Raw genomic sequence first — 27,360 nt, forward strand, 5'->3', positions numbered from 1 at the left:
TACCACAAAGCAACTCTGCACTCTTCCAGACTACTTCATCAAGCATTACAGGAAAGATGACATGGTTCTTGTCTTTCTGTCCACAAATGTAAGACCTCTCTACACAAATACTTTAAAAACACCATTAAATAACATATAGATACAGATGCCGGCTGAAGCTCCCACCTATAATGTTGAGCGACCTCATTCCGGGTTGAGCTGTTACAGAGGTCTGCTGATTTTGACTGGATGCCTGGTTGCCCTGGTAGGTGAGTCCAAGGGCAGCGTACGCCCTTTCAATGGAGCTTGGGTCAATCTGACTGGGTGGGTTTAAGTTTGGGGCTGAAGGCTGACCACCGGGTAACGACCCACCTAACGGACCACTCATGCCCATCCCAGCACCTCCCAGCAGAGCTAGAGAGAAAGATAACGAAATATTAGAATATTTTGATATTGTAGTATTTTAGCATTAAAAAAGTTGTAATGTCATAAGTAAAGTCAATGGAATCCAGTGTTGTTTCATTTCATGGGTGAAAACAGCTGATACATTCTTCTAAATATCTTCTCGTGTTGGACAGCAAACTGAAGTCTTGCAGATTTCGAACGACATGTGGATCAGTAGCATTTGTGCGTATTAACTCACACTGCTGGTTTCTTTTGTCTCCGGCGTTTTTAAGCGGCAGACAGACGGGACAGTCATGCCGCGTGCAGTTCTTCCAGTGAGAGATGATCTGCCTGGAGGATGCGCAGTGAGCCACTGCAGAGGAACCAAAAGCATTTAAGATGCTATATCATCTGGTTTATGTATCACAGAAAATATGATAAATTAAAAAACATAAATAGGTGACAAGGCTCACCCTGGCAGGATTTGCCGGCCTGACAGTGTGTCATGTGATTAAGGACGTTCTTCATGGTTCTGCAGTGGGGCAAGCTGCACTGGCGGACCTCTCCGTTGGCCTGCTCTCTGCGATGGCACTTATGAGCATGAAGTAACAGCACCAGCTGCTGCTGAATGAGTTTATGCTTCTCGGGGTCTGCTGCAGGGGGCGCCGCCGCTGCCCCGCCTGGGCCTGATACACCACCCACCACACCAGAGCTCTGCTAGAGACAGAAAGAGGGTTTTCATGGGTCAGGATTAGTGGTTGACCGATATATCGACCGATATTTGGCATTTTTCAAATATCGGCATCGGCCGATAAGTTCTTTTACTTGGCCGATGGCAGGACTTTATATTTTGACGACGCTGAGAGCAGCAGCGCCTGAGTGCACAGTACTCACATACTCTATCTTGTTAACTGTCGTTGTTAACAGTTCTGTCTAATACGAATAGAATAGAACTTGTGAAGTGTGCATTTTTATCCAGCATGATCGTGTTCTCTGTGTGGCTGTCGGTCCATGTGTATTGAATGCTTTAAACTTGGGATTTCAAATTATGCTGCGCTTTCTGCATTTGCCCACTGTCATATTCTTGTAATTTTCCCTGTTGCTATATGTAAAATGAGTGTAACCCTTGCTTTAATTTAAAAATATGATACACAATAGTGTTGGGCGATACGGTCATTTTTCTAATTGTCATATCGTCAGCCCGTGAGATCGACGATACACGATATAATCATGCATGGGTGGAGCAAGAGAGAGACTCTTTGTTCTTGGCATAGCATAACTATTTGGTGTTTTAAACCATGCATGTGCGCGAGAGAGAGCCTATGGAATTGCCAATAATCAAAAAAATACACTTTAAACCATACTGATAAACTAACGTTAAATATAAAAATACTGTATTTAAAACAGCTAGTTCATATATAGCTGGACGCAAGTGTCATATAGCACATCTTGTGACAAATCTGCCGCATCTGTGCACAGATGTTGTTAGTCTAAATGTTCTGCAAAATCAGTCAACGGTGAAAATCAATAGTAGATTTCTTTTAAAGTCCAACAATTGAACACTAATATTGGACATAATCGAACACTTTAAATATAAAGTATTTAAAACAGGTAAGTTCATATATTTGGAGTAAAGTTGAATTGAACTGATGCATCAGTCATACAGCGCTCTGGACCGCGCGCCTCGTGACGAGACCAACGCACCGCCACAGAAACAAGAATAAGATACTTTCTAACATGACTGTTGCATTAAACTCAGTTAGTGAGTGCTCGTTATAATATTGCAGGTATATAGGCCGTTCAGATTACTTGTTAAAGTGCAATGAAATACCTTATATCTGCAGACACATGCTACAAGCTCTAATCGTCATTTGCGCGCGCATGTGTGTGTGAAATGTGGTGCTAAAGTGAAATAGCTGTGCAATTGATAGCCGAATTATAATAGGCCGCTCAACAATAAAAACAATAATTATTATTATTATTATTATTTAATACATGAATAGTAGGGGTGTAACGATACGCGTATTCATATTGAACCGTTCGGTACGACGCTTTCGGTTCGGTACGCGGTACGCATTATGTATACCGAACGGTTCGTTGGAGTAATTAATTATATTTTAAAAAAAAAAAAAAGAGAGAGAAAGAAATATAATGATATGCGTTCAACAAGGTAGCCCAATAACCCAAACAACGTAACAGGCAACGCCCCTGACACTCCCGAAGAAGAAAAAAACACCATCTTATATGTTTATGTTAGGCTACTCAGCAGGCGCTCGCTCACTCAGTACACGCTGAAGGCTCGTTGCAAAATAGCCAATGCGTTTAACAGACTAGAAATGAGAAGATCCTCCAATAACCAACAGGTCTGGTGTTTGGGTGCACTTTGGATTCCCTTTAAGCTATAATGGTGATGGCAAGAGAGTGGTGGATAAATAAACAACGGTATGTCGCATCTGCAACATGACAGGGTACACCAGCGGGATTACAAAAAAAAAAAAAAAAAACAGCGGGAATATCTGGGATATATGCGTCAGTACTATCTGGGAAAAGACGAAAAAAAGGAGAAACATGCACGCAGCAAACTATCCCTGCAGCATTTAGACACTATAGCTTACAGGGAATCCAACCCAAACACCAGACCTGTTGGTTATTTTAGGATCTTATATTTCTGGTCTGTTAAATGCATTAGACATTTTGCAACGAGCCTTCAGCGCGTGCTGAGTGAGCGAGCGCCTTAGGGGCCGTTCACATATCGTGCCTAAAAACGCATGGAAAACGCTAAGCGCGTCTTTCTCCTGAGGCGTCTGTCTTTGCTAAGCAACAATGACGTGCTCTCTCCATGAGACGCGGAAATTTCAGCGAAGGATAAATGGATTTGCAGCTCTAAAAATCGCTTGCAGTAGCTCTGCTACTGAATTTATTTCAAAATTGCAATCCATATACAACTATGATCAGCTGTTCCTTCATCTTGGCTGAGCTCTCAACGTTGTTACGGGAAAGGATGAAGCTGATTGGTTGGTTCTTGTCACATGACCCGCGGTGCGCTTGCGGCATTCTGAAAAGTTGAGATGTTTTTACATTTTGCTGTATCTAAAACGTATCGAACCGAACCGAACCGTGACATCAATGTATCGTATTGAACCGAACCGTGAATTTTGTGAACCGTTACACCCCTAATGAATAGGGCTAATTTCATCTTGACTATCGACAGAGACATCTATCATCTATATCTCTGACTATCGTCGATACACGTGCACACAAACTTCCCAGAATACTTCCCAGAGTGCCCTGTTTGTTACAGTGTTTACTTCCTTTTTAATTCTATTTTTATTAAATATTTATTTCTTTGTGAAAAATACTTTGTCATCTAAAGTACGTTTATTTTACACATTAATGTTTTAATCCATTGTCGAAATAATTGCAAATGTATTCAGGATTTCATGTTCCTGCTGCTGCAGAGTGTTAAGGATAAGATAAAAATCTGATCAGAAGAGCTGGGTCTTACAATTTATTCTAAAAATATTTAACTTTTCCATTTATTTGAGTATTTTAGATATAAGGTCACACTAATTGTGTATTTGTTTGTACACATTAACTGGAGAGAGAAGGAAAAAAAGCATTCTGATTTCGTCTTTCAGTCCAGTGTGTCCAGATTTTCCAGTGGCTTACAAGCTTTCATTGCAACGCATCACTATTGAAAGCACTTTCAAGATTAAAACTAAATGAATGTGTAGAATTTCATTAATAATGGGCTTTCAAAGTGTGCAGAAATCTGGGGAAACAAATTTTGTGACTACCCATAAATAATCAATCACCAGGTTCTGTCTGAGGGATGAACCACTGGCTGAACTCGGAGGGGAAATAATGACAGAAGGCTCTTGGTGGCCGGTTAGAGAAGGAATTAATCCCCTTCAGTTAAAGAGGGTCAGGGAATGTGTGTGCATGTGGTTCACTATGACAATTCCCGTTTAGTTCTCTCACCATGCTGACCATGTTCTGCCCATGCTGGGGTTTCTTGTCCATGTTGAACTGGTTAATGCTGTTGGGTTGACCCGCTTTGTTTTGGAGCTGAGGCCCAAGGGACTGTCCTCCGCACTGACCATATGAACCCCCGTAGGCTCCTGGAGCACCCATCATTCCCATCTGAGAGAGAAAAAACAAAGAACTCCTAATCAAAAATTTAAATGAGGTAGTATATAAGTTTCAATAATGACAGAATCTGATCCATCATCCTGAGCAGAATCATAAACCATCAAAGATGAGCTTAAAAAAATTGAGAGAATGAGAGAATGTTAAGAGCAAAACAAGAAAATGGACATCAACAGACGAGCATCAATCATTCAGCCTGTTTGACTCTCACATTCCCATCGTTTTCTCACCGCATACGTAATAATATCAGAGACTGTGGTATCAATTCTGCAAAATAAACCTCAAAACAGCTGCTGAAAATCTAGAAGAATCCAGCAAAACAAAAAAGAAAATGTCATTCCCTCTTTTTTCTGCCCATTTCCTGCGGTCCAGGTTGTGCAATCGCCTGTGAATCAACAAAATGGTGCTCACAGTTCCTCGTATGAGGGAGTAGAGAAGGTTTTCAAACTCGATCACATCACTGATCGTCTCATTCAAACCAAAGAAACATTATTCTTTCACTTGAATAGTCCATTTCACTACCTGATTTCTACAACAGTCTTACTAGACAAAAATTGAACAAAGTTGGGTTGTGTTTTTAAAGGAGGGGGATAGAGTGCTGTCATAAGAACCATAAGCCATCAGATTCCTTTAATCAGATAATGAAAAACTAATTTTTTATTAAGTTTTTAAACCAAGCAACCAACGATGAGTCGTTTTATAAAGTTTGAAAATAAGACAACTTGGCCTTTAAAGGTTATAAATCCTGAGAACTTTTTGTTTGACCTTTAGTTTCTAATATAAGCTTCTCTCTAAAGCAACTTAACCATAAAGTTTGGGGCCAGGACTGATAGGTGTGTGACAGCATCAGAACATTCATTGTGCTTTTTGTTCTCTCCATAAAATAGTTTGACAACTGTTGAAACAGGAAGTTGGGATAGAAGGGCTTGCACTTTTTGTAAAAAAAAAAAAAAAAAATCATTCATTTAAAAAATTCTAACAAGCCAATGGTCTTTCATTTATTATTTTCATTGGGTCTATATATATATATATATATATATATTTTTTTTTTTTTTTTTTTTTTTTACTTGAATATTATTTTAAACAAACATTAGTGTTGCTTTTCATTAGAAAAAAAAAAAATATATATATATATATATTATATATAATTAGATCATAAAATTTAGACCTAATTATAATACCTATAATAAATTATACATAGACACTACTGTTCAAAAGTTGGTGGTAAAAGGGGAATTTAGGATTTTTATACATTTGTTTTTATTATGCTCACCAAAGTCAAATTTATTTTATCAAATACAACGTGAAAACTGTAATATTGTGAAATATTACAATATTTAATAAGTGTTTTTAATTTTAATATATTTTAAAATGTAAAATAATCCTTTGACAGCAAAGCACAATTTTAAGCATCATTAATCTAGTCTTCAGCGTCCCATGATCCTTCAGAAATCATTCTGATATGCTGCTCACAAAACATCATTTTACAAATGTTGAAAACAGTTGTGCTGCATAATATTTCTGAGGAAACGTGATATTTATTTTTGAATTCTTGAACAAAGTTAAAAAGAACAGCATTTATTTTAAATCTAAAGGTTCTCCCTGTATTCTGAGAAGTTTTGAGATATTGAGCTGCGACATTTTTGACAATTCTTATAACATCATATTACATTCAGTTTAATCCTTGATTTTGATTTTTTTTTTTTTTTTTTAATCTTACTGACCCCAAATTAAGGGGCAGTTCAAATGACAACTTTTTTAGCCAAAAACAGTAAACATTTTATGTGTTTTGCCTGTTTGTTTACACAACAACTGCGTTTTGAGGACTGAAAATGCATATTTTTTAAACGAGTTCCAAAGTGCAAGTTTTTGAAAATGCCACTGTTGTCGTTTCCATGTAAACACCCGAAACAGGATTTTTGTTAAAACCGTGACGTCATGCGTGTGTGTAGTACGTGTTAGGTTTATAGACATGCGCAGCAGTACATGTCAATTTTAAAGGGAAGTCCGAACAAACATACACAACAGTGGCGGAGCACATGGTACTCTTGTTTGATGCTCAGGAGTTTGCTAACGCTTCTTCAGCAAAGGGAGGATTTACTTTAATATTACAACCAACAGCGCAAACGCATCATATACAACATATAATGATCACTTCCCTACAGGTACGGTTTACTAACAAGGTGACAGCACCAACTACTGGCCTGGAATACGTTATACAGTGTTTTTGGACATTTCGGGGATATGCGTGAACGCAAATCATTTTGAAAATGTTGTCGTGTATATGTGAAACTTTTTTAAAAAGCAAGGGAAAAGCTTCTCTGGTTTTGACTTTTCCAGTCGTTGTCAAGTAAATGCAGCCTTAATAGCTTTTTCACACAAATCACATTAATTCATAGATGCATAATGAGATCTGAAACATAAATTCAAGTTAACCTTTAAGCTTGAAGCAAAACCATTTGACATGCATTTCATTGGTTTAGGGGCATGAATGCATTTTAAACCGTACACATATTATACTGACACGCTGAGTTGTTCACACATTACCTTGTTCACTGCTCCTGGTTGTTGCGGTCTCATTGCTGCCTGTGCCGTCTGCTGCCCTGTGTTCTGTTGCTGCAGAGCATCGGGCAGCACGTTCCCGTTACCAACCATGCCCGCATTCATGTTCACATTGGCGTAAGCCATTCTAGTTGCACCATTCATCATCTGCCCTCCCATCATGCTCTGCGGATGTCCGTTCCCTTTCTGGGCACCCATCATGCCCCGGTTCAGTCCTGCCACCATGCCAGGCTGTGGCATCATGCCAGGCTGCTGCTGTTGAGGGCCACCCAGTCCCTGAGTAACCGGGGATCCGCTCAGTCCTCCCATCATCCCCAAGGAGGACACATTACCGGGGTTGCCGACAGCCGTGGAGGTGGATGGAGGGCCGCCAGGGCGGAGGAGCTCAGACAGGTGCTTGTGTTTGGCTGCTGTGTCCTGGCTCGAGCTGCCCAGAGGGCCTGACATGCCTCCTCCACCCAGACTGGTGTGTAATTGGCTGGGGTCCATCCCATTAGGAAGGCCCAGGTCGGAGGAGTTAATGAGCTCATCTGGGAGGTCATGCTCCAGGTCAAACAGAGAGCCAAAATCTGAAAGAAAAGGGAAAAGAGACTTTAATCAGATTGTTGCTCACAGAAAAATCACTCATAATAAAATACATCAGAGAATAATTATAGTATGCCCAAAAGTTACACCTGTCCAGCGAAGCCACAGCAAAAGAAACCATATTTTACCCAAGTTGCCAGTTTTTAAATGGTTGAATTGGTTGGTTGGTGTTTTAACGCAATGCCAGCTTCCTTGGTGGATAACAAGTTAAAATAGCCATTTAAAAAAAACTATAGTTTTTAGAAAGCATTTAATCTGATGAGACAAAGTAATACTAAAAGACAACAACAAGTGCACAACACATCTGTAATTTCAATACATCAGGATGTGAGTTGGTCTCCTCAATGCATGGGATGATCCATCACTCTGCAGCAAGAAATCTAGACAATTTGACCGAAGCGTGGCAGAACGGATCTCGTGCAACCGTTTACTGCAGCTCCCGTGATGAGAGAAAGACTGAGATTATATCGGCTCACAGGACAGCAGTATGCAGTAAAGCCGGTGTTCATGTCCTAATGGTTCATCCTAATAAAAAACACATGGCATAACAATGGACAAGCGGTGGGACAAAATGGGAGGGGGGTCTCCTTCATAATAATAGGTCCTGATAACAGCAACACACCAACGACTAATAAACGCTAAACACTCTAAATATGAAGCAAGCAAGCTTTAGAGTGCTGTCTTCACATTAGAGATAGATCAATATATGAGCCAAACAATTAATCAGACAATATTTGGATTTTAATTTGAGATTATGGTGATAGACCAACAAGTTGATTTAGGCTACATAAGTGCTTTGCACATTTTTTTTTTTATGTTTTGATGTCCGCATATAACCCTCTTTGTTGTTTTTATTTGAATTAATTTTTAAATATAATTTTTAAATGCATGCCAATTTTGAAGAGACACAAATAAAAAGTGAAAGCATTTAGCCAATTTTGTGCTTTTTGGACTTTTTCTTTATTTCTAAAAATTTATAAAATTTATTACGACTTAAATATTCTGAATATTATTTATGGGTATCTTTAAGTATCTGCAGATAATAAAATGTGATTTAATACAAAGTATTAGTTGTACAAAAGTTGTTCATTTCTTACTGCCTAGATGACAACATAAACGGTGGCACAACTTGCCCCAATTTCCCTACCTTGTTTTTAGTTGTCAAATTTTTCCTTCTCTTTTACTTAAGTATTGTATGAAACGAAGTGCTGTTTCAAATTCATCCTATTTTGCTTTTATGAAATTATCTTAAATTACACCATCTGTTATGTTGACATCCGTTTCAGCCATTTAAACACCAGTTCTGGAGGACCACTAGAGTTCAGACCTGGCTTTCACTTTACTAGACATGCTTCACTTCTTCATCCTCGCTACTTGTAAAAAAAAACCTGCTCAGAAAGGTTTGCTGGTCTTAACCGGTCAAGCTGGTTTTAGAAGGGTCTTGGACACTTTTCATCTACTCAAACAGGAAGACCTGCAAACCACACGAAGCTCGTTAAAATACAGAGCAACCAGACGAATGAAGAAGCATATACTACTTCGCGTTGATCAGAAACTTGCTTGACAACTATTAAGTACGCATTACATGTAAACCAACTCGAAAAGAAACACCTCTGCCCAACTCCCGACCGAGTGTCAGTAAAACGACGTGATATATAACATGTTCCTGTCGAGTATTCCCTTTCCTGACAAGCTCGAAATGCATCACCTAATAAACATTTGACACCGAACCAAGCTCTCGACATCTCATAACGACGAACAAAGCGAAAAGTTTCTGTACCTCACACCCGGAAAAACACCGCATACTATTTTACACACTCAGATGACCAGGCACAAACAGTTTTGTAACACACATCATCAACTTCAAATGAAAACATTAGCCTGCTAGCTATCCTGCTAAGTTATTTAAATACCGAGGGGCTATGCAAGCAAACAAAAGAAAGCTCTTAAAAACACAGGTCGAGTGTATTTTTTAAAACAAATATATGCGTGCACGCGAGCAGCGGCAGTGTGCAGGCGCGAGACTCGCCTCGCCGCGCACCGCAGCGCGTGAAACATTATTATTTACCGTTTCCATCGCTCGCGGAGACCGACAGAGCCGGGGAAGACAATTTAGGCCTCTTAGCTGAAGGCGGACCGGATTCCAGCACATTATCGGCCATAGCTTTCCTCCGGTTTAGTGTTAAAGCATACAACCCCCGAAGGATAGCCCTTCCTGTGCAGTCGCGAGCCGATGTGCAAATGAAATCTCTCCTCGTTCACGAGCTCCGGACGGATTCCCGTTTCCCTTTCATGGGACGATACATGCATGCAATGCTTCAATGTTCAGTCCACCTTTAATGCTCTCTTTTAAGATTTTCAAGTCTTTAGTTCCTCAAAGTATATTTCCGAATGGAGGAGGTGAAGGGAGGGACAGGCGGTCATGCAAGCTCGCCGCAAACTCACGTAGCCTCCTCGGCGGCTGAGCAATTTTCCCGAGATTTATCCTCGCTGCTTGCATCCGTCTTTTCCGCCATTGTCGGCGGCGAGCTGAAGTGTTGGTTTTTTTTTAAGGCGTTGTGTACGAGAAACCGAACTCGCTCCGGTGCAATGTTTATGAGCAAACACTAAGATTCAGAATTATGTCTCTTTGCATTTTAGCATGTGCAATTCTCAGCCAGCATCACTTTATTTAGAAGATTAAAAGTCCATCATGCTCCTTAAAATCGACACAAGATGTTTGCATCTCCTTCATCAATGTATTTATTTCCTCCAAAGTCATTAAGGTGGAAGGAGAGAACAAATAAATACTTTGAAATGGGAGTAGAATTAAACAACCATATGCATGTAAAAGTTTCCTTTCATCATAGAATAAATAACACGATAAATGTGTATCCAAGAACTGTAATGACTTCAGTTTGTATGCACGAGCTACCACTTTAGATGATTCCCAACAACTTGCATATTTCAGCGTTCGTCTCTTAGTATTTTGCAACAATACTTCAAAGTGACAAGTTAAATGGTTTATTGTGCACTCGCATCTGACTATGGCTCGTGCGCCCTCGGTGTGAATGTGTCCACTGCACGAGTTAAAAGTGTTTGCAGAAAATCTCTGACCATTGCTTTCACGAGACCACGCTGCACTGCGCACAGCTCGTGCATGCAAAATGCACAGCAATTATTTCAGAAGTGTCTGGCTAGTGTACAGCACATCTACGCAATCGGTAGTTCGTCTGATGTTGTCTCGCTGTCGTGCAGTCCGCCGTGCACGGGATAAAGAATGGGAATCAAGCGAAGTTGGTCAATGCATATGCGTCTCCATGCACTGACACATCAAGCAAATAAGAATAATAAGTCACTGCACGAAGAGCCTAGCGGAGCATTAAGAAGGAGCGAGAGGAAGAGCAGCGGGTCGAAAACAGACTGAACCGAACCGGGCTTCAGTAATATCTCGGCGCTGAAGCATCTGCCGATCCGGGAGATATTGCCAGCTGCACCCCCCAAAATCTGGGGGTCCTCAAAACCCCTTCATAGGCTTTGTGATGCCGTGAACCCCCCTGCGCGTGCATCCCTTTTAAATTTCTCCCGTCCCCTGCTCAGTTCCAGCAATTTTTCGCACTTTCACTGTCGTCCGCCAGCAACCGGCGATGCAATTTCACAGATATTCCCACTTCGTGACGCGGTTATTTTCCTTTTCCCCTGACGAGCTTCCCTTCGTTTAAATGTATTGCTCTCTTCCGCCTCGTTTTTTTTTTTAAAGAACAGTAAAAGAAAGGAAAACCCGGTCTGCTCTTTGATTTCCACACGGGAGAATCTATAATCTCCTTCCGCTGCTTCGCTAGTCGCCCGGGTTGTGTTTTATCCGGTTGAGTTGCGCGAGGACGAAGCCGGCGGCGCGCGGAGTCGCTGTGGTCGGCGCTCGACTGGCTTTTTTTCGGTCGCTCCTGCCTCCTTCTCTCTCTCAGCACAAACAAAATGGCGGCTTGTTGTTTCTGCTCCTCTGGCTGGGGGAGGGAAGGCTGGAGGTGCGCTTACATTAGTAAAGGGGGGCGGAGGGGGAGATGGCGATCGGGATTTCCCGGACAGTGCAGTTTCCGTACTCTGTCGGAGTTGCTACTGTTCTGGGCGGGGAGCGAGACACGGTCCAGCATCACCAGACGATGGAGTCACTAGTGGTGAAATGATGCCCACCTGGTGACTGGGCTTCTCTGGAGGTTCAGTCAGCCTTCTCGGAGAAACCCAGGGTCAGGTGCTCTACTGAAGTGCAACACTGATAGAATCAAGAACTAGCTGTTTTTTTTTTTTTTTGGACATCCAACTGCCAAACTAGAGAGTATTTTTTTGACCTCATAGACATGTTCATAGTCAGCTTAGCTCAGAAGCATTGCTATACTAGGATTTTTTTTGGCCATAACTGCATTAGGCATCATCTCGGATGAGAGATTGGGTCTCAAAACCTTGCCTAGAACCAGCCTAAACCGGACGAAATCTTACTATGTAGCAGCAGTTTTGGCATCATAAACAATTTCAGAGTGAATTCTGCTAAAGAAACTCCTAAACCTGGTGAGCTACCTACCTAGGTGGCATTTCTGGACGTCATATGCACATTAAGAGTCTGCTCAGCTCAAAACCGTAGCTAGACGGGCAACAGTGTAACCGGAGCTAGGAGATTGTGTCCCAAAACCAAGGGAACTGAATATGTAGCAGCATAAGTCAATTTGGCTAAAAAAAGTTGCTTTCCAAGACAGCATTTTGGCCCAACTGGATTTTAGTAGTTACTAAATTTAGTAACTTAGGCTTGCTTTTTTGGACACCTTAAGTGTGTTATAGTATAATAATATGTTGAATTAGCTTTTATATACATTTTGTTTTTATTAGATTTGATACTTAAAAATAAAAAACAGCAGCCTCTACACACAAATTCTGATGTCCTTTTTTTCCTCCATTTCCAACCTTACTGAGGTTTTAGAGTACTATTTTAGTGTCTATATGTATTGTGAAAATGCTATTCAATTGTAGTTTTAGACTTAATTGAGCATAAATGTAATCACTTTAAAAAAAAAATAGAATTAAATTTGATTAATTTATTTAGACTTCTAGTAGTATACCATTGTGATTTATTTTAGTATATGTTAGTATGACTTATTTACTACATCAGATAATGTGTGTTTTGGAGTGATTAAAAGTTAAAATATGTATTGAAAAAATGAGTGAATCTGTTCAGATGACTAATTACGTGGTTTAGAAATGCATTGCTCGTACAAAATGCAGTAACATGATCAAGAATTAGACATTTATTTTGACAACAGTAAAAAAACACATTCATGACAATAAAAACCTTAGCAGACAAACACGAACAGAGCCTCTCGCAGTGAAACAGATAAATTATCTCCCAAACACAAACTGTTAAACATTGCTAAATCGTATAGTAACCGCTTTGCTAACACACTCGACAAAAAGCTGTCACTGGTGTGGTACCTGTTCAAAAGATAAAAGAATATGCATGCATGTATACATTTAGGTCCAGATATGTACATTTTAGGTACTAATATGTACCTTTAAAGTACTTTTATGTACCGGTACCTTTGGGGGTAAATATGGTACAAATGTATATTTTGAAAGGGTACCACCCTAGTGACCGTTCTGTAACCTTTTCTCTGAGAGTGTAGTTGTGCATGTCAAATACAAAACACGACCCAACTGGCTATCAGGGAGACGTTGCACGCTGTCCCAACACGTCCAGCTCTTAATCCTCCAGATTTAATACATAACTGGAGCAAGTTCTGTGAGATCCAGACCTCCTGAGTCGACTATTACAGAAATCCCTCCCAGCGGAGGTGTTAAAAGATAGGAAAAACAGTCTCATTCTAGAAGGACTTGCTATGTTTTCCTCTATTCTTTCAGTCCTCTCCATGCGCGCATGCACTCTCCACCTCAGCGATGGTTTTTGGGGTTTCTGCAGATAGGACGAGGGGTCCCCCGTGTTCTCGGATCACCACGTCATCCTCAATTCGCACCCCAAGACCCCGAAATCGCTCTGGACATGAGCTATCGTCCTCGCTGATGTACAGTCCTGGGTGAAAGGAGCAAGAAATGAGAGTTGAGAGATGATGTTCGGTTTAGTTTTTTGCAGTACAGCTTAAAATGCTGAGAAGTTGAATGTTACTTTGACCAGTATGCTAAAGTCCAGTGGTAACTACAGTGCATTTAAGATACAGGCCTGCGGTTTGTTAGTATTATTACTCTTATTTTAATAACATGGTGCTGTATGAATGTTCCCAACAAGTGCATTTTTCAAAACGTCTCTATTGAGACTCAAAGTGCAAAACAAGACTACTTCGCTCTGATTGTAAGCCAAACAAATCTGTCTACACCTCAAGTGCCGGTGCAGTGTGTCCCAACATGCATTCAGATGATTGACGTCTCCTTACGATTTTACTTCAGCTAGTCCAGCCAATGTATTTTTTCTGACTGACTAAATTGGCATTTATCTTTGCATTTTTGTTTTTAATTTAAGTATTAGTAATTTTATGTGCTTTTGTCATTTTTATACGTTTTCTACTAGTTTAACTGGTCTAAGCCCAGTCACGATTTTTTTCTGACTGAAGTAAAAAAAAAAATGTATAAAAAATGTTTTTTTCTGTTTAGTTCAGTACTTATCTATTTATCTAATTTTTTTTTTTTTTTATTAATAAAAAAGCTTTAACGGTTTCAGATGAGAATAACAATGCAAGAGAGAATGTCTTTCTATTTTTATTTTTAAAATGATTATTTATATTTATTTGTGATGGCAAGGCATAATTTTCAGCAGCCGTTATACAGTAAACAAACAGTTACCTCGACCTGGTTCTTAAGAAATCTTTCTAATGTTTAAATTTGATACTCGAGAAACCTTCCTCATTATTGAGTGGAAAATTATTGTGCTGCTCAATGAACTGTGGAAATTACAAAACAGCTGCTGGAGCATTGAGTACACCTGCATTTCTTGCAAGTCACCATACTTTCAAGCCCAAAATTTTGGGCCCAACAAACAATCTGTTGTTGTTTTGGGGGATGAAGGTTACTCAATGCAAGGAAAAAGCCACATCCGATACCAGAAAATAAAACGAAAATAATAGAATGGACAAATAGTAAATGGTAAATTATTATTGTGGATGGATACATTTAAGTTTAAGGTGCTGAAGTCCATGAGAAGCAACCTACAACTCAATCACTAAAGCATGGGATGGAACTTCAAGCAAATATTTTGATAGCTAGAATGCATTCTTTGATGAACTAAAAGTTTAAAAGAAGACATGAAACACTAATTGTTTTGGAATACAAGTGACCTTCACCTGGCTCTATTGTGATCACCATGCCAGGTTGCAGCGGTTGTGAACGGGACAGCTCAGGAGTGTCATGAACATCCATGCCCAGGTAGTGACCCACATGATGGGGGCAAAACTGCCGAGCAGCCTGGGCGGAGGGGGAAAAAAAAGGGACAGGCAGACATCCATTGAGAAAAAACAACTGTAATGTGATTATAATGCATGTTACAACGAGAGAAACAGTTGAAAAGCTGCATGTGAGGAACATGAAAACAGATTTTAACTGAAGTCAGTGCACATGTACATCTCCACAGCCACAGCAGGCTTAACTGACCAATATGTCGGTTTGTTTGCCTCATAAACTCGCTGCATTGAAAGTGAAATGGTGCTTTTAGGGCAGTGTGGTGCTTTACAGACGCTATAAGTGGGTCAGATCTTTGGCCATTTAAATTGGGCAGAAAGTCTTATAGTCATTTCCTAACCACAGAGCTTTAGAGAAGTTCAATTAAATAAATGAAGAATGCTTCAAATTCTTGGTGTTTCATCACTGTGAAGCAGAATTTGGATTGGTGTGACATGCCAGTGATACATTTTACAATATATGCATGCTTGGAGAATTGCAATCGATTACAAACAAAGAAGCAAAAATCAGTTGCATTTGGCATTTATGATGTAAAAGCTGGAACAATGCAATGGCTTTCTGTACATTTGTGGATAGCTGCATGAATTTGTGGATTTTCAACCATTTCTAGCATCAAGACGTTAAAAACGAATAAATGCGTAGACTCCACCCACTGTCTATCAAGCCAATCTCATAACCACATTTCGCCGACCAATCGTAGTACATTCTCGCTATGGCCAATCACGCTTTGCTTTACAATCAGGGCAGTCTTGCCCTGAAATAACTTCTTTCTTCTGCATTGGCTCAAATAGAGAATATAAGGGCCATCAAAATTGGTACAGTAAAAGATGTTTAAAATTGGATTTCATTAAACCATTAGATTGTGTGTATCGATCCACAAGCCACAGTGTTATATCTTAACAATGCTATACTGGATATACTGGAAGAGTCATGTTATTCAAGATGGAAAGAAAACATCAAGAACTGACTAATAAATAACTGGATTCAACCTCATGAAAAACATTAAGTTTGAGTAATTGGTTATATTGTAGTCAAACAACAGCCAACACAGTCTCAGCTTCAGACGTCACGCCCACGAACTGTTGGCTAAACGTCTGATGCATATGCGACACAGAAGTAGAAACACTTCTGGTGTGTCGAAGTCATCATCGGATTGGTTGAATTAAACAGGATTTCCACGAGACATGTGTCGCGTTCTTTAACATTCTGCCTGGGAACAAAGATGACGTGCCGCCAAACCCCTTCACGAAAGAAGAAAGCCTAGTGTTTACAATTGTGACAGCAAGTGCTTAGCAGGATCAACATAACGCTGGTTTTCAAAAATAAATTAGTTTTATTCCTGTGATGCAAAGCTAAATTTTCAGCATCATTACTGCAGTCTTCAGCATCACATAATCATTCAGAAATGATTCTGATTTGCTCCTCAGGAAAATTGTATTATTATCAATATTGAAAACATTTGTGCGGTTATAAATGTCTACTTTATAAAGACTCTCATTTTTGATCAATAAAAAGCATCCTTGCTAAATAAAAGTATATTTTTCCTTAAAAAAATGTAAAATAAAAAAATTCTTACTGACCTCAAACTTTTAAATGGTAATATATTTTTGATATATATTGGAGTAGATAACATCAGAAGTAAAATTTTTGGATTAACTATTCCCTTAAACAGCAAGCTTTTTAAACCGGAGTACCTTCAGTGCATCTGTATCACTAGTGCCTTGTGGGACGATCCCGAGCTCTTTGAGCTGCCGGGCCAACAGCGTCAGCATGGTGGAGTATATGTAGTCCAGACTGACGCCAGGACTGCACTGAGACAGACAGCCCAGCTGCACCTCCAACACGGCCTCATACAGCTCTCTCTGAGCAGGACTGAACCTGGAGACGGCACACGGAGCTCACTGATCACTTACTAATAGCACCAAATTAAAGCTACATTATGAAACAATGAGAGTTCTGTTGAAAACAGACTTACTTTCCATTCACCGGCCAAGTGCGTGTGATGTCGCTCACATAACCGAAATATTCACACCCACCATCTAACAAGACCATTTCTCCATCCTGAGAAAAAAAAGGAAGCATTTAAAAAAAAAAAAAACACACAATACTCAAACATTTGTCTAGATCACCCAGTCCTATGACATTGTGTATACTGTACATTTGACTAAACGTGCACAAAACAGTGATGCACCAAAATACATTTTTTACCAAAACACTAAAACCGATATTAATACCGATATATAATACTAAGGTAATTTTTTTATTTATTTAATAAATCAACACTCAAATTAATACTGAGGGACACAAGTCAGTGTTTCGTTTAACTCTAATTTTTTTTGTCAAAATATAAACATTTAAATGGTGGCTTTAATTTAAAAAAAAAAAGAATTTTAAATAACAGTCAAAAGGTTAAGAAAAAATATTATAAATATGTAAAACAGTGCATATATTTAGCAAAATGCTCCTCTCCAGAGTTTCTAACAATTTTATGGTCACTGAATGGCTCCTGAGGTAATCATTGTTTACAAGCTGGTTTATTATGAAACACTGATTAAGTGATTACATGAGGCATGACACATTTCAGCCAGCTGTACTGCTCCTTCAACATACCTTCTGATGTTCATTCATGTTAATTTGATGTTATAACTAGTGGTAAAGGGAAAGAGAAGATCAGTTGCGACTAAAGCGATGTGTAACGCCACTTTAAAGAGCACTAACAGAGCTAAAATGGACAGTAAAAACAGGCCACTGGAGAACGCTAATTAAATGTCACCATTTCAATCAATGATTTTGGCCCTCCAGAACTATTTGTGCCAAAATGATTGAAAATCACTGAAAAATCTGCTTAAAATTTCTGGGTGCTAAATTTTAACCCTAACCCTAAGTTTACGTATTCATTGAATACAGAATTATAAAAAGAGAAATGTCAAGTTTCCTACTTGTATATCTCATGAATCTTTTCTAGATTCCCACTTTTAGAAAAAGAAAACACCCCAGCAGTGAATATGAGTGCGTTTGTACTTTACCTTCACTATTTGATTATTATTGATGTAATGAAGTGTGTTGGCTCGGTTTCCACCAGCAACCACGGGTGGATATGCAAGGAAGTTCGCACCATGGGCACGGCATTCAAAATCAAACTGTACGGAAGAGAAAAAAGGGAAACAGAAGAAAGAAGAAAGAGAAAGGAAGAAAGAAGGCACAGATGTTAGTCAGCATGTGGGCTGGGCACACTCAAATGTGACTCTCCAAGAGCCTGCTGACGTCACTTTGATTCTGTGCTACATTTTCAGTTCTCAGACGGCGCATTACCTTGGCATTGGCCAAAAGCCAAACAATGACAACTTTATGTAGTAATTCTACCCAAAAATTTCAGAGCTACAAAAAAAAAAAAAAAAAAAAAAACCTTCTGAAAGGCTTTCTGCTACAAAGGAATATACAGGCGTTTCCTACACTGTTGCCAGTTTTAGGTCTGTGGGCTTCTAGAACCTCTTAAAACAATTAATTTGTCCCCTAACATTTTTTTTAAGTATGTTTGCCACCACATCCCAAATGATATATTGTGTTTAATGGTATACTTCATTGGACAATCATTTTATTAAAATAAAATGGCAGATTTCTTCTGTCCGGCATCTTATGTATCCTAAATACACACAATAAAATTATATTTTCACATTTTTTAACAAAGTCACAGCCAGTTAGATGGTAGCATTTTTAGAGTTTGCATACTTCATCATTTTTCAAAGGTTTGGGGTCAGTAAAAAGAAGTAAATTACAAGCACAACAGAACAAATAAATATGAAATAGACTTTTAATTTATTCATCTACAGTAGGCTAGGTTTATTTACCATGTAGTAAGAAATATTACAGAAATTGAATAAAGTGTATCAATAAAACACTGCATAGTCTTCACTGTATCAATCAAACATGATTAACATTAAGATAGCAGCAGGTAATTAAGGCTACTGTCCCTTTAAGACCGACTGCATGGATCCAATACCATTTTCACCCCACTGTTTTACATTTATATAACATAACCTACTGTGTTTCCTTGAATACTCCACAGCAAGCATTATGATATAACTGTGCATATTTGACCATTGTAGCACAATAAAACAAGAAAGAGATCTGTTTCTGCCATTGCATGCTGTCGAGGGGCTTTCTCAATGTGTGTCAGTCAGCAGGAGTCATTTTTCACTGCTTATTGCACTTAATAACTACAAAGTGTGTCCCACTATTTATTTTTTCATTCATGCATGTTTCATTATCACTCAAAAGGTGTATGATGTTTAAGCCGTACTATATACCATCATACCGCCCAGCACTACTCTCAAAAATATTGCAAAAAAGGCAGAAAAACTAAATGATTTCAAAGGTCATGGTATATCTGTTAATATTCCAGAAGTGTTCTCTAAATCAGTGGGTCTCCCCTGAGGTGGGCAGCGCTGGGGGGCTCAGTGGTCCTCCAGGAGGACACAAAATACCTTTAAAGTACATTCAACTCACTCATTTTCTCACTGCGATTTATATTTTTTCTTTCTCTTTGAAGTGTTACAAGCTCTTGGTGCATAAAGAAGATCTGTAAAGTTGCAAAGTTTTAAATCCAAAGAGTTATTCTTTATCAAAGTTAAGAGTCAACCACACCCTCCTAAAACGGGTGGTTCTAACACGCCCCCACATCTCTACCACACTATGTGGGAAGTTTTGTATAACACCGCCCAAACGTTCATGCAAAGAATGAAGGTGTAACTTTGATTCTCTCTGTTGCCGCCCTGCCATGTTGTGGAGACGCTGTGTGTTTTGTTGTAAAAGGGAAACTACTTCTTGTTGTTCTTTTCTTCTTGTTTCTATAAAGTGAAGCAATTCTGGCGCCATCTGTAAATATGTTTACATATTTAAAGAATTTGCTGATGATGATTCAAACCTGAGTTTTGAGCTTCTCAGCATGCTTTTCAGAACAATGAGCTTTGTAAAAATTGATTGCTCAGAAAGGACGGGGCATAGAGGAGAAAAAATAATGTACAGTATGTGGAAAATAATGTGTTTTTTTTTCCCCACACAATCAGAGTGTTTTCAATTGTATTTTGATAGTGATGCTGAATGGATCCATATAGTGGTTTATACTGTATGCAGTACTTTGGCATCTCCCTGTTTTTTTTTTTTTTTTTTTGTTATGGCAGGTTGATTTATACAAATATACACATACACAAACACACATTAGGGTGCAGGTTGCAAAACACAAAATCTTCTGTTTAAACGGACTGTTTATGTGTGTTTGCATGACTTTAGTCCCTCTGCTCACCTTTGCATAGAGAACTGCCTCATCAATATCTCCTCTTGACATGGCCATCGTCTTCTTAAATGCCTGAAGATAAACACACGGCTCAATTAAATGCATGTTTGACCTACATCAAGTCCCTCATATCTGAAATGATCCATTCACTCAGACTTTACACAGACCTCTTCCTTTCCTTAACCTAGCGAAGTCACCCGAGATGACCCAAACCTTCCTTTAAAGTAATCTGCCACAACATACAGTGCTGTTATTATTATTATTATTATATGAGATTCATTGCCTGGGCAGTGATCCGTCCTGCCTCCTTCATCAGAGCGACCTCTGCTGGGCTCTTAATGGCTCTGAGGGAATGAGTGAGGGGTCGGAGAGACTTCGTCAGCGGTCCTCCTTCCAATAGGGGGCACACATGAGTCTGGTGTAGCCGTGGATGGCAAGGCTGAGAGCTATCATACCATATAGTTCCCCCTAAGAGAATAAAAAGTTAAGATACTGCTGCAAATTTAAACCTTGAATACACATTAATGTAAATGCATGTTCCTTTTTTTTTACCCTTCAAGGCTTTTAGCACTACACCGAGCTCCTCTGTGCTGTGAACCCGTTCTAGACCCGTTAAAGCAGCTGCCCCATCCTTCCCTGAGCGGGGGCCGTCCCAGAGCTCTCGTGCCGGGTCTCGCCGTGGGACGAATAACACGGCCTGGTCCGGCTTACCCGATCCATACATCACCAGTGCGCTGTCCGGCTCCATAATTCCTGTCAGGTACAGGAAGTCCTGGTTCTGGTGGAACGGGTAAGGGATGTCATTGGACATGTAGCGAATGGGATGCGATAGGACGATGACAATGTGGGAGGAGTTTGAAGAGGCTCCAGAACCTGTTAGCCGCTCTGCCTGCATCTCGATCAGAGACGCTAAGCGCTGCCGGCGAAACTCAAACTCTGTCTGGGTGAGACCTGGCGTCACCTCACCTGTGAGACCAAGACATCTCAAGATTATTAAACAACCCAGAGCAACCCGTTTTATTTGACATAATGTGACGCACACTAAAGTTCAAATGTTTGCAATCAGTCATTCGTTTATAGAATGTATTACTTTTATTCAGTGGGAATACATTAAATTGCTCAAAGGTTACAGTAAATACATTTATAATGCTTTGAAAGATTTTAATAATAAGATAATGAAAGATAATGTTTCTTGAGCAGCAAATCATCATATCAGAATGATTTCTGAAGGATCACGTGACTCTGAAGACTGGAGGAATGACGCTGAAAATACAGCTTTGCATCACAGGAATAAATTTAATCTTCAAATATATTAAGACAGAATACAGTTATTTAAAATTGTAATAATATTTCACAATTTTACCGTATTTTTTATCAAATAAATGTAGCCTTGATGAGCATAAGAGACTTCAAAATCAAATTACTGACACAAAACATTTGAATTGGAGTATATTTGAGAACGAAACTAAATATTCCATAACCAAAAAAAAAAAGGGATTATATTTCATTCACTGGGAATTAAATAGGGACTGTTAATAGAAGGCATTCCATTATAATTTTATTACTGGTCAGTAATCTGCTTAAAATGACTGGTGTTAATTAAGTGCAAGATTTGTAAAGGCTTCAAAATAAGGGCTAAATAGCTATTTTAAATTTATGCATTTAGCAGACGCTTTTAATCAAAGCGACTTACAGTGCATTCAGGCTATACATTTTAACCTATAATTTTACACTATCAACCAACAGTCTGCATGGCCTTAATAACATCAGATAAAAATGAAAGATGTTTCAGAGGTGAAGCAAGCCGTTACATCTTAGTTAAAGATAACAAACACATTTTTTGTCTTTGTAAAAATGTGTACAACCAATTGTTCACAGTAAGACCAAGAATATACATTGTGAAAGTCATAAAGGTCCGTTTTGATTTTATGACGACTTCAAATGAAAAGAATTGAAAAAGGAGACCAATCTAGCTCTCTCTCACCATATCCGATGAGGTGAGGGTGTGTGTATGGGCTTGGCTGACCCAGGTATCTCTGAGGAACTTTCTTGGTTTTCCATCCTCCTGTTTTCACAGACACATTCCTGCATGGACACCATACAGACCCTGCACAACAAAACAGAGCTACAGGAAACTGTACATGCAACTCATTTCACATTTCTAGAATCTGATGTACACTACTGTTCAAAAACTTGAGGTCATTTATTTGATCAAAAATACAGTAAAAACAGTTATATCATAAAACACAAATTGTGAAATAATGGTTTTGCTATTTTAATATATTTTATGTAATTACATAGTCAAATTATGTAAAATGTTATTTAAATGTTAACTAGTAGGCTACTTGTTAACGTTAACTAAAAACAATATAACATTATAAGACAATAAACGGTATCAATTCTGATTTTGCACAAGTGTAACAACTGACTAATAAGCTAATGCGAGATCTTTTGTTGGGGTGCAAAGGTGCACTTAACACGTTATCTTTAAAATACACAGGCATGAGAGCTGAAGTTGCATCATAAACATGACGAGGTCAGGGAGGTGACTGGTAGTTTCCAATGCAAATGTATTCCTCAGTGCCTAATCATAGAAATCATATTAATTCTGGTTGTGGATATGGAAAAAGAAAAAAAGAATCAGTTTGTGCAATGCTTTTCATCACACACATCAGCAGCAGCGAGGTTCCTGCCATGTCCCCAATACTCAACTATGAGTTAAATGATGAATATACATTGCACTGAATGCCAGATCCATAATCAAGTAACTATAGCTATCATGCATTACCTGGACCCCAGTGAGGGCGAGTCGCGCGCTGGACGGCGGCTCTCAGTAAAGCGCTGCTGGAGCGCAACATTGTCGCAAACATGCGATATTTTTGATCAGCTGTTCTGATCCGCCGACTCTCAGCATGAGGTAGAAGAAGTTTGAACACACGTGTGCAATTAAAAATACATAAACCTGAATGATTTCGGACTTTTAGCCTACAGGTAACATACTGGAAGAATAATGAACACGTAAACCGTCATTTTTAACTTATACAACTGTGAGCATGATCGCGTGGAAGGTGACAGTGTCACTCGCGTGCAAGACCCTGAGCGATGCTTCCTATTGGTGGCCTGAGAGCTGCTCCAGCGCTCTGATTGGACGGCTCTGTTATGACCGCTACAATCTGCGACTCTGAATGATGGAGGACCTTTTTTTTTCGTCTTCTTTTGTTTTAGCTGCTGGCTCTTTGATCGTCCCCTGGTGGCTAACTGCAGTACAGCACAAAAACCTCCATGTAAACGAATGGGACTTGAGTCAAAATAAAAAAAATAATACACTTCCAATACAATTTTCCGAAAGATGGTTTTGGTCATTTAAGGAAGTTCTTATCACGCTGATATATGTTCAATTGTTCGATTTTGTGCTAAGTTTGATTTTAGCTACTAATTTGATGGTATGTAAACGGGGCGATTGACACTTGTGATTGACAGCTTATCTGAGCTGAGTGTCGGAGCTTCGAGAGGAGATTGAAGATATAACTATTAATTTTCGATTTCTTTGTTATTGCACGCCAATAAAATGACTTTTTCAGCAGTCAATTGTACTAACCGACTTACAGGATTTGATGGATCACTGAGTTTTTTTTTTTTTTTTTTTTTTTTTTTTTGTAACGTTAACTAATTTTTTTTTATTAGATAATACGCCACGTTTAGCCATGACGGGATAAGGTAAGTGACCGTTATCTGGAAATTCTAATTATTTTTATGGGTATAAAATAATAATTATGAAGACAAGACTAATAGCCTACTCTAATTAATTACTGTCTTCTACTGCAGTTCATCTCCTGTTACGTTAGTTGAACTTAATTTAAAATGTCAGGAACGTGCCTGATATTTTAGAGTTATTTCTAGTGGCATATTAAACTACATATTATGACCACACATTGTGGTAGACTAGTTTGTTTATTTTAAATAAAAAATATATATCCTCCGTCACTACTCGTTTTCAATATATAGTATATTAATTCCACGGCTCCAACGCACAACACTACTGCACACTACTGGCTCCAAACAAATCTAAGCAGACTCTGGCTCCAAAAGCATCTGCCCAGACACTGGCTCCGAACGCATCTGCCATAACTCTGGCTCCGAACGCATCTGCCATAACTCTGGCTCCAAACGCATCTGCCATGACTCTGGCTCCAAACGCATCTTCCCAGACTCTGGCTCCAAACGCATCTGCCCAGACTCTGGCTCCGAACGAATCTGCCCAGACTCTGGCTCTGAACGCATCTGCACAGACACTGGCTCTAAACGCATCTGCGCAGACTCTGGCTCCAAACGCATCTGCGCAGACTCTGGCTCCGAACGCATCTGCGCAGAATCTAGCTCCAAACGCATCTGCCCAGACTCTGGCTCCAAACGCATCTGCCCAGATTCTGGCTCCAAACGCATCTTCCCAGACTCTGGCTCCGAACGCACCTGCCCAGACTCTGGCTCCAAACGCATCTGCCCAGACTCTGGCTCCGAATGCATCTTCCCAGACTCTGGCTCCGAACGCATCTGCCATGACTATGGCTCCGAACGCATCTGCCCAGACTCTGGCTCCAAACGCATCTTCCCAGACTCTGGCTCCGAACGCATCTGCCCAGACTCTGGCTCCGAACGCATCTGCCCAGACTCTGGCTCCGAACGCATCTTCCCAGACTCTGGCTCCGAACGCATCTGCCATGACTATGGCTCCGAACGCATCTGCCCAGACTCTGGCTCCAAACGCATCTGCCATGACTCTGGCTCCAAACCTATCTTCCCAGACTCCGGCTCCGAACGCATCTGCCCAGTCTCTGGCTCCAAACGCATCTTCCCAGACTCTGGCTCCGAAAGCATCTGCCCAGACTCTGGCTCCGAACGCATCTTCCCAGACTCTGGCTCCAAACGCATCTGCCATGACTCTGACTCCAAACGCATCTTCCCAGACTCTGGCTCCAAACGCATCTGCCATGACTCTGCCATGACTCTGGCTCCAAATGCATCTTCCCAGACTCTGGCTCCAAACGTATCTGCCCAGACTCTGGCTCCGAACGCATCTGCACAGACTCTGGCTCCAAACGCATCTTCCCAGACTCTGGCTCCAAACGCATCTGCCATGACTCTGCCATGACTCTGGCTCCAAATGCATCTTCCCAGACTCTGGCTCCAAACGTATCTGCCCAGACTCTGGCTCCGAACGCATCTGCACAGACTCTGGCTCCAAACGCATCTGCCCAGACTCTGGCTCCAAATGCATCTGCCCAGACTCTGACTCCAAACGCATCTTCCCAGACTCTGGCTCCGAACGCATCTGCGCAGACTCTGGCTCCAAATGCATCTGCCCAGACTCTGGCTCCGAACGCATCTTCCCAGACTCTGGCTCCGAACGCATCTGCCATGACTATGGCTCCGAACGCATCTGACCAGACTCTGGCTCCAAACGCATCTTCCCAGACTCTGGCTCCGAAGGCATCTGTCCAGACTCTGGCTCCAAACGCATCTGCCCAGACTCTGGCTCCGAACGCATCTTCCCAGACTCTGGCTCCGAACGCATCTGCCCAAACTCTGGCTCCGAACGCATCTTCCCAGACTCTGGCTCCGAACGCATCTGCCCAGACTCTGGCTCCAAACGCATCTGCCATGACTATGGCTCCAAACGCATCTTCCCAGACTCTGGCTCCGAACGCATCTGCCCAGACTCTGGCTCTGAACGCATCTGCGCAGACACTGGCTCCAAACGCATCTGCCCAGACTCTGGCTCCAAACGCATCTGCCCAGACTCTGGCTCCGAACGCATCTGCCCAGACTCTGGCTCTGAACGCATCTGCGCAGACACTGGCTCCAAACGCATCTGCCCAGACTCTGGCTCCAAACGCATCTGCCCAGACTCTGGCTCCAAACGCATCTGCCATGACTCTGGCTCCAAACGCATCTGCCATGACTCTGCCCAGACTCTGGCTCCGAACGCATCTTCCCAGACTCTGGCTCCAAACGCATCTGCCATGACTCTGGATCCAAACGCATCTTCCCAGACTCTGGCTCCAAACGCATCTGCCATGACTCTGGCTCCAAATGCATCTTCCCAGACTCTGGCTCCAAACGCATCTGCCCAGACTCTGGCTCCAAACGCATCTTCCCAGACTCTGGCTCCGAACGCATCTGCCCAGACTCTGGCTCCGAACGCATCTTCCCAGACTCTGGCTCCGAACGCATCTGCCCAGACTCTGGCTCTGAACGCATCTTCCCAGACTCTGGCTCCAAACGCATCTGCCATGACTCTGGCTCCAAACGCATCTTCCCAGACTCTGGCCCTAAACACATCTGCCATGACTCTGCCATGACTCTGGCTCCAAATGCATCTTCCCAGACTCTGGCTCCAAACGTATCTGCCCAGACTCTGGCTCTGAAAGCATCTGCCCAGACTCTGGCTCCGAACGCATCTTCCCAGACTCTGGCTCCAAACGCATCTGCCATGACTCTGGCTCCAAACGCATCTTCCCAGACTCTGGCTCTGAACGCATCTGCCCAGTCTCTGGCTCTGAACGCATCTTCCCAGACTCTGGCTCCGAACGCATCTGCCCAGACTCTGGCTCCGAACGCATCTTCCCAGACTCTGGCTCCAAACGCATCTGCCATGACTCTGGCTCCAAACGCATCTTCCCAGACTCTGGCTCCAAACGCATCTGCCATGACTCTGCCATGACTCTGGCTCCAAATGCATCTTCCCAGACTCTGGCTCCAAACGTATCTGCCCAGACTCTGGCTCTGAACGCATCTGCACAGACTCTGGCTCCAAACGCATCTTCCCAGACTCTGGCTCCAAACGCATCTGCCATGACTCTGCCATGACTCTGGCTCCAAATGCATCTTCCCAGACTCTGGCTCCAAACGTATCTGCCCAGACTCTGGCTCCGAACGCATCTGCACAGACTCTGGCTCCAAACGCATCTGCCCAGACTCTC

At 41.0% G+C, this 27,360-nt stretch overlaps 2 protein-coding genes across 21 annotated transcripts in view; both read right to left on the minus strand.

Annotated features, from left to right (window-relative positions):
• Nucleotides 1–11,648, minus strand: part of LOC127945592 (histone acetyltransferase p300) — a 39,490-nt gene extending 27,842 nt beyond the window's left edge. For 16 of the 20 annotated variants that reach the window (XM_052541871.1, XM_052541868.1, XM_052541870.1 and 13 more), the window contains exons 1-6: nt 9,728–11,647; nt 7,060–7,643; nt 4,345–4,506; nt 837–1,080; nt 623–736; nt 166–393 (exon numbers count right to left, since the gene is read on the minus strand). In XM_052541871.1, the coding sequence (XP_052397831.1) occupies nt 166–393; nt 623–736; nt 837–1,080; nt 4,345–4,506; nt 7,060–7,643; nt 9,728–9,821 (1,426 nt within the window). In that variant the 5' untranslated portion in view covers nt 9,822–11,647. Of the gene's footprint in view, nt 1–165; nt 394–622; nt 737–836; nt 1,081–4,344; nt 4,507–7,059; nt 7,644–9,727 lie in introns of all 20 variants that reach the window. The other 4 variants (XM_052541866.1, XM_052541856.1, XM_052541857.1 and 1 more) reach the window with 2 other exon arrangements.
• Nucleotides 11,649–12,917: 1,269 nt separating this feature from the next.
• On the minus strand, nt 12,918–23,947 carry xpnpep3 (X-prolyl aminopeptidase 3, mitochondrial). The gene is made up of 10 exons (XM_052541882.1): nt 23,169–23,947; nt 22,365–22,487; nt 20,933–21,346; nt 20,664–20,848; nt 20,390–20,452; nt 18,114–18,227; nt 17,063–17,148; nt 16,782–16,965; nt 14,973–15,093; nt 12,918–13,711 (listed from the first exon to the last, which is right to left on the minus strand). Exons 1-10 carry the CDS (start codon nt 23,248–23,250, stop codon nt 13,539–13,541), a joined length of 1,545 nt encoding a protein of 514 aa, XP_052397842.1. The 5' UTR covers nt 23,251–23,947; the 3' UTR covers nt 12,918–13,538.
• Nucleotides 23,948–27,360: the final 3,413 nt, after the last annotated feature.

The sequence above is a fragment of the Carassius gibelio genome, chromosome A3 (genome assembly GCF_023724105.1).
Source record: "Carassius gibelio isolate Cgi1373 ecotype wild population from Czech Republic chromosome A3, carGib1.2-hapl.c, whole genome shotgun sequence".
In the NCBI taxonomy this organism is placed as follows: domain Eukaryota; kingdom Metazoa; phylum Chordata; class Actinopteri; order Cypriniformes; family Cyprinidae; genus Carassius; species Carassius gibelio.